Source organism: Nuphar pumila, chromosome 12 (assembly GCF_984573655.1).
Source record: "Nuphar pumila chromosome 12, dmNupPumi1.hap1.1, whole genome shotgun sequence".
NCBI classification, from domain to species: domain Eukaryota; kingdom Viridiplantae; phylum Streptophyta; class Magnoliopsida; order Nymphaeales; family Nymphaeaceae; genus Nuphar; species Nuphar pumila.
Genome location: NC_143260.1, coordinates 18,948,382 through 18,955,647, shown reverse-complemented (window position 1 = coordinate 18,955,647; position 7,266 = coordinate 18,948,382). Strand labels below are relative to the sequence as shown.

General features: G+C 38.4%; 1 protein-coding gene across 4 annotated transcripts; it reads left to right on the top strand.

The window, feature by feature from the left end:
* The first annotated feature begins 1,357 nt into the window (after positions 1-1,357).
* Positions 1,358-5,629, top strand: LOC149820202 (uncharacterized). Of its 4 annotated transcripts, none has more exons than XM_089982392.1 (7): positions 1,358-1,578; positions 2,485-2,554; positions 2,691-2,749; positions 2,832-2,924; positions 3,018-3,142; positions 5,070-5,127; positions 5,249-5,629. In XM_089982392.1, the coding sequence occupies exons 2-7, from the start codon at positions 2,485-2,487 to the stop codon at positions 5,420-5,422; spliced, it is 579 nt and encodes a 192-aa protein (XP_089838518.1). In that variant the 5' UTR covers positions 1,358-1,578; the 3' UTR covers positions 5,423-5,629. The 4 variants fall into 4 exon arrangements, with proteins under 4 accessions (XP_089838518.1, XP_089838517.1, XP_089838516.1 ...); XM_089982391.1 differs by having other exon boundaries at positions 5,240-5,629; XM_089982390.1 differs by lacking the exon at positions 1,358-1,578 and having other exon boundaries at positions 2,340-2,554.
* The last annotated feature ends 1,637 nt before the right edge of the window (positions 5,630-7,266 follow it).

Genomic DNA, 7,266 nt, shown 5'->3' with positions numbered 1-7,266 from the left:
GTTCAGATTATGCCTCATTCAATGCTCAATTCTTGGAGTTAGGAGCCAGACTACCAAATTTATCCTAGGTGATAGGTCTATATTGTATACAGAAGTTTAGGATGAATCATATTGTTATTATGCTGCCACTAGTGAAAATTTCTTTCGGTAACGAACCACTCACAGTGAAACTGATTCATTGAGGCACTCAGGTCATTAAGATACATAGCACAATAGATCTTCAAGTGGGCACTTTGTCTCGACATCTAGCCTTATGAGTACCCATAGAGATACATACAGGAGAGAAACAAAAGTCTTACACTTCATGACATTTATTTTGTGAAAATTTATATTGAAAACATGCCCTAATATTGAGGAAGCTTAATAATGGATATGTTCATGTTTTGGAATATGATATATTGAGTTGATTGCTAATATTGTATAATTGAATGTATTATGTTACATTGTTGCATTGCACATGTTACGAAAGATGCATGTTTTATGTAGTCTCATCTTTGTAAATACATGCATTGTTATTGTGTTTCTACTAAGACTTTATGAGTCTGACCCCTATATTACAATATTTCAAATAATGAATGAATTAACTGGAACGATGATTGAATGTGGTGGGTAGTGGCTAAAAACCAACAATTTTGGATTTGAGATTAGTTGAATAAAAAGATGAAAAATTATTTAAAAATAATTTATTTAAATTGATTTATGAACTGTATGTATCTTTTTTATTTAAGATTCGGATTCCTGAGTTGGAACCGAATTACGAGTTGGACCTGGACTCAAGTCCAATACGAGAATTGAATCCAGTTCCATAATAAGTTGAAATACCTATAACCCGCACGAAACTTTAACCAGAACAAAAGAAAAATAAATATTTTTTGTTGTATTTTTTTTATTTCATTTTGACAAAAAGATCTTGTCTTTGTTGTCTCTTTCACGAACTTAGTTCTAACGGGTTATTAAACGCTAACACTTGCTTACTAGCTGACTTCCTAGAACTTATTACGGTTAAAGCAGGACCATGGACTATGATGTCATTCACTTTCTTAAAAAAAAACATGTGTTTTAGAGTTACAAACTTGCATTTTGTGGATAAATATTATACCTATATTTAGGTATTCTTGTTTGGAGCTTACACCAATCGAGCCAAGCCAAACACCACGTGTTTGGGTTGGACCCATTTATACTTAACCAGCAGGTCGTGGTTCGGCTTGCCATCTATGCAACCTGATCGAGAACTCTTCTCAACGAGCCGAACCAAGTCTACAATATATGTTTTAAATACCTTTTAAATTATACAGGTCGGGGTTGAGATTCATTTTCTTAAACCGACAAAACCCTAGTCGAGTACCCGAACGTGACTAAGGAGACAAAGCCTGATCCATTGTCAGCCCTAAACGAAAAGGCACGCGATCGTTTCTGCGAAGGCTTCGTCCTTCCTTTTCTCTTACCTCTACCATCGTTTCGTTCTCCTTTCTCTCTTCAGGAAATCCTTAGTTTTTGATCGATTTCAAAGGTTTTTATCCTATCCTCTATCATTACTTCCTCGTCCGAATCTTTGGGTCGAGGCTCGTTTGAAGTTCGGTAAGTTGATTCTCCTTTGGTTCTGTTTTTGTTTGTTTTGTTTCGGTTTTTCTTTTTGTTGATGTTTGTGGGCGGATTTGTCGTTTGATTTTTTGCTTATGAATTTCGTCGTTTGATGGATTCTTCTCTTCTTTTGAGGGAGATTAGGGGTTCTCTCTTGAATTTGTTGGTATAAAGGCCGGCGATCGGATGCGTTTTCTTTCCTGCATCTGTTTGTTGGTGTCTATGTGAACATCTGTGTATGATTTCTAGAGCCCTGTTAGGTTTGGGTACTGTTCCGACTGGTTATTCCCGTTTGTGTGGCCTTTGATTGTCGTTGTGTGAGTGTTAGATCTTTGGGATCTGCACGAAAGATGTGGGGATTCGGTTAAATATTAATTAAGAATTGCTTCTTGAGAAATAGGGGTCCGTTTTAATAATCTCAGTTTGAAAAAGAAGAATTCCTTTAATTTTTTTCTATATGATTTTGGTGATTCCTGCCTATGGTGGCGGTTCATGGCGTTAAAACTTATCGTCTAATTTGGGTTCTGTTTTTTTTAATATGTTTCTCTTTCGTTCAATAATCTTCTAGGGCTGATATCGTTTCCGAACTTTTGAGTTCCTATTTCCTTTTTTTCTGTCTTGGGTCTGTTTTCCCCTTTGATATTACATGTTTGCGAGATTGTAAATACTGGTTTTGAAAAACATTATTGCCATTTTTTTGTTCGCTTTGAGGGGGTGCATGTGGTTGACCTATTGGTTAATGATTAATAAGGGGCATAAACTGTTCCAATCTCTTTGGGGTATTTCAGGAGTTTTTTTTTTCTAATTGATGGTTTTAAAGTCTTGTATTTGCATTTATGATATGCAATTCCTTGGTTGCATTCGTATTGCTAAAACACGATGGAACTTTTAATTCTGTGGCAGATGGCAGCCAAGCCAGCATTGACAAACGAAGCTGTTGCTCTCACTGAGAAGAAGATAGATATGACACTAGGTAAAGTATTCCAGGATCCAGAAGCAATTCTCATATTAATCTTGTTATAGCTATGAGCATTCGATAGGCTTTCCATATATTTGTTTGATTGTTCATGAACCAATATTGAAGTTTCTATTTGATTTGTTGTTTGCAGATGATATCATTAAGATGTCCAAGAAATCAGTTTCTAAGGGCAAGAATGCAAGGATAGCAGTAAGTAGATTTTTCATGGTGTTTTTTGTGATTTTTTTCCACACGTGTACATGTTTTGATCCTTTTGCTGTTTGTATGGCAGAATAAAAATAGAGGTTTCATGAATAATAACACCTCCCAAGCACGTGCTTCAAATCTTAAAAGGTTTGCGGATTCTAGGTCAACCCTTCGGCAGGTAATTTGAGATGGGATGTACACCATCTGTAGATCCTTTTGTTCTTTATATGCATATTTTTGGCAGTATTTTCTAATTTCATGTCCTATACAGGGTGTTCTTGCTCAGAGAAGAACGAATTTTAAAGCCAATAATCAGTTCCCCTTGGCAGTAGAAGCTGCTCGAAAAGCTGCAAATGAGCCAGTACGCATGAGGGTGCCTAACTGGCGGAAAACAAGGTATCCTTTTCCTTCTTAGGTAGCAGAATGGGAAATAACTCGCTTCTTCTGTTCTCCCTTTCTCTTCTTTTGGTCATTATTTTGATTCATGTTAGTTTTTCCTGGCTGCTTTAATCACAGGTAACCAAGGTCTTCTGCATCCATTAATGAGGCCATTCCTTTTATATGAGGCATCTGTTGTATATGAAGTTCTCCTGCATAATGGGTGATCTCCGTGTTGGTTGATATGTTTTCTACACATTCACATGCATGGAAGTGAATGATATCAGTTAATTTTATAAACGATCAGATGATGAAAGTTTAAAAGGGGTGAATTTGTTGGCGTATTAACCAGAGGATATTGGTGTTTTCTGTCTGAACGTGGAAATGGGTTTTGTACTTCTAGTCAGAACTCTGCTGCTGGCCCACATGCATCTGCCTAGGTGTTCCTTGGAAAAAGTTACCACCTTTATGCTCTCCATCTCTCTATAGACATAGCTTATGGATATGACACACATTCTAGTTGGTTGTCAATGAAACTTATCAAGGTTGGTGTGTCACGTGAAACATTCTATCAGTTTGAAGAAAGTCACCTCGACTCCTGATAGCTCCTGGCTACTGACTTTGTGTTATAGTCGGTTGTGAATGAAGTATTAATCGAATGTGTTATGTCAGGTCAAGCATCATGCCTTTTATGTTCTCCTAGTAAGTGTTCACCACTCTTTTGAGCAAGGTGGTATGAAGGTGAAACATTCTATCCATTTAACATGAAGACGTTCCTAATTGATGCACTTCTTTCTCACTTAGCAAGTAGTTACTGCCATCTTTGATTGTTTTAACTGGTTGTCGATGAAGAAGCATTAAGGTATTATGTCTGGTGAGGAATTCTTGCTCTGAGGAGATTTTATGTGATTTTAGGGTCTCCTGGGAGTTTTGCGTGAGTGTATGTGTGGCAGGGAAGTATTCAGTTTTTAATGGCTGTTAGTTATCTCTCTATGGGTTTGTTGTTTTGCTCAGATGGTCCTGTGAATGCTTTTCTGCTCCCGAGTGGCTTTGTCTGGGAAGGAATGTTTGAAGTGTTCTATGGGGAAATTAGCGTGAGAAGCATGAATTTACAGAATTTGTCGCCCTATGGATTTTTTTTCCGAGCTGCAAACCATCTAAGCATGATATGGAAGCCATATGATCTGTCACAACCCATCCATCACGAATCAAATTTTTGGAGGCCAATCATGTTGATGATCTTGGAGTCATGATGCTCCATCCTTCATGGATGATCGTCCCAGGGGAACCATGAAGAACCCAACATGTGCTCTCTGTCATCATGCAGTTACTGTTGCACTTGTGATAATTGGGAGTGAAAAATTATTTGAAGAGGATCATATGTCCATTGTTGTAGATGGGTTATTTGATTGCTCGCTCATTCATGCTTTTAAGTTAGGAATAAGGATGTTGGGTACCATCGTCAACCCAGGAGGTCTTCCTGCATGCTATCTCTGACGAACCAGTTAATGGCTGGCTGGTGAATAGGATATCCCTGTATCAGGCAATATGGCTTCAGTTTTTGTGGGTTTTGTAATTATCAGGGCGTGCAGATTTTCTTTTTGTGTTACGTGAATATGAAATGGACGGATTTAGTGATAATGGTTGTTTCATGAGATTTTACTGTCATGGAATAGCAAAACTCTAGAACGTGCTGCAACTCCCAGGCTTTCCTATTATTCAACAGATACCGATCTTTTATTTCCTGTACTCTAGTAGTAAGTTTTTGTTTTTTTTTGCATTGCCATGGTAAGTACTCAATTTCGACTCTTCTGATTCACTTCCATGCTAGTCTGCCACCCACAGAGCCGTCTGCATTTTCTGAAACTGAATGAAGCAATCATGTGATGCTTCTTGACAGCGTCTGGTTTCTTTGTTCTACTGATGCTGATGTCTTTGCGTGCAGACCTGTAGCTATAGTTCAGAGGAGGGCTGGACAAGCTTCTTCTGCGTATCCTGCAAAGGTAATTGTTGGCATCTGAGGTGCTGGTCTTCAATCCAATATAGTTTCATAATTCTGTATATGGGTTGAGATGTTTGCTTCTCCGTAACTGGAAGCTCTATCATTGTGTTTAGATGGTGCAGGTGGGTGTTTCAAAAGGGAGGCCACAAACCCTGGATGCGCTGTTTGCTGACATGAAGGAGCAGAGGCTGATAAGAGCTAGGGCAAGGACTCTGAATGGTCAACCGATCAGGAGAGGCATGCGCTTCCTTCCCAACAACCACCTTGGCAACAACCGTGGCAGGCCAGCCCACTGAAAAGTGACGGGTTTTAACCATGTTTCCCTGTTTGGGGGAACTTCAGGCTTTGGTGTAGAGCAGTTAGCGGTACTAAGGTCACGTTCAATATTGTTGGTGGCTGTTGTGTTTACGGGGATTGTCAGCTGTGGGAAAGTACAACATTATGTGTTACTTATTGGGTTCTCTGATTCATTAATTGTTTTCGATGGGCATCATCAGTTACCATTTCTTTTCCCCTCTGAATTTGTTAAGGTATATGACCTGTAAAAAGGGTTGGTGCTTATTTTGTTAGAATGCTAAGGTTTCCAGTCTTCCCCCACGTTTGGAAGTGGTATTGTTTTCCTTGGAAAATTTGAATGTTATTATCATTTGAAAATCTTGAAAATCACTGGTATGGAAAACCTCACCAACTTTTGTCAACTTCTTTAGGTGGAGTCATGAAAAATTCTCTTGTATGGAATGACATTGTTTTTTCTTTGCACTGTGCAAAAGAGTCTACAGCATAAATATGTTGATAGAGCTGCAATATCCTATAAGCATAGCTGTGGGAGTTGAGTATATGATTAGATTAACAAATTAGATTGGCAGCGTAACGCTTTTATTATAATAAAAGTACAGGCTAGCGGTAATTGTAGCCACTAGCTGCGTTTCTTGGTTTTTTTTCTTATAAGGACAAAACAAACTTAAAACAATTTCAAATAGCTCTCTGGAAAAGATTTAAAAGTTGATAATTTTGATGTTATGAATACTCCTACTGCTGCTTGTAGGTTCTCTTTGGGAGCCTCGTGTCAGAGAGAGTTGGAGGGGATTTGCAAAATCCTGTATGCGTCTACTTTTGGGGGTGAAGGAAATAGGAAAAGCACGAAAAAGGGGATAGATGGGTCTTTATCAAATCCGAGTTCGGATGCCGCTCCCAAAGCTGGGGAATCGTCTTTCTTTTTCCTTTATGTTGCCTCTCAAACAGAGCCTTATATTGCAGGATTAACCTTCGTGCGCTTGCACTCTGGTATTTGACATCAATGGAAGGGGTGACCTCATGTATTCTTTAACGAGAAGAGAATAAATAACCTTGAAAGTAGGCAGCCTTGAAGGTTTCCCAAAGCTTTCCTAGGCCTCACGACTAGAAAGGTAGGTGTGTTTCATTCTAGCCTCTAATATAATGAGCGATAAGGGAAGATTGGTTCCTTGATTATGATGAGTTAGGGCTTGAACAATCCCAATTTACAAAAAAAAAAAATCTACAATATAGCCGACAATACTGTTGTGCTTTTTCCTGGATAGAGGCTTGCGGTGGGACTTAACTGCTTAATTGTGCTTGACCATGACTTAAAAACTTTGATCTGCTTAACTATAACTCAAAATTTGAAAATTTCCTGCTCAGGGATAGGCCTAAATGTGGTTTCTTGCTGTTGGGATATGACTAGTTCTTCGTTGATTCGTTCTTCATAAATATCCTTATAAGTCAAGTGGATAGTATATTATAATCTTGGTGTCGAACCAGATTTTTATTTATCGAATGAAGACAGAAAGGGTATTGTGCAAACAGTTTTGCTGCTTTTCCCCTTGGGTAGTCCTGGCAAACACCATCTTAAAAAATCTACTACTTTCGTGGCCGGCTAGTGTCTCTTGTAAACCATGAATTTTATGAGTTCTCGCGTTTTACATCTCACTTGTGATGTAAGACATTTGAATCTTACATATCACTTGGGATTGGAACTAGGTACTTGTTTATTATCCACAGTAATCATCATTTTTCTGCTAATCGGTTGATGCACATTATCCTTAATGTCCTTTTTATCTTGGTCGCACTTACATCCGAGTTCCTTTGGAAATAACAGAACTCAGTTTCCATATTCCAGAAA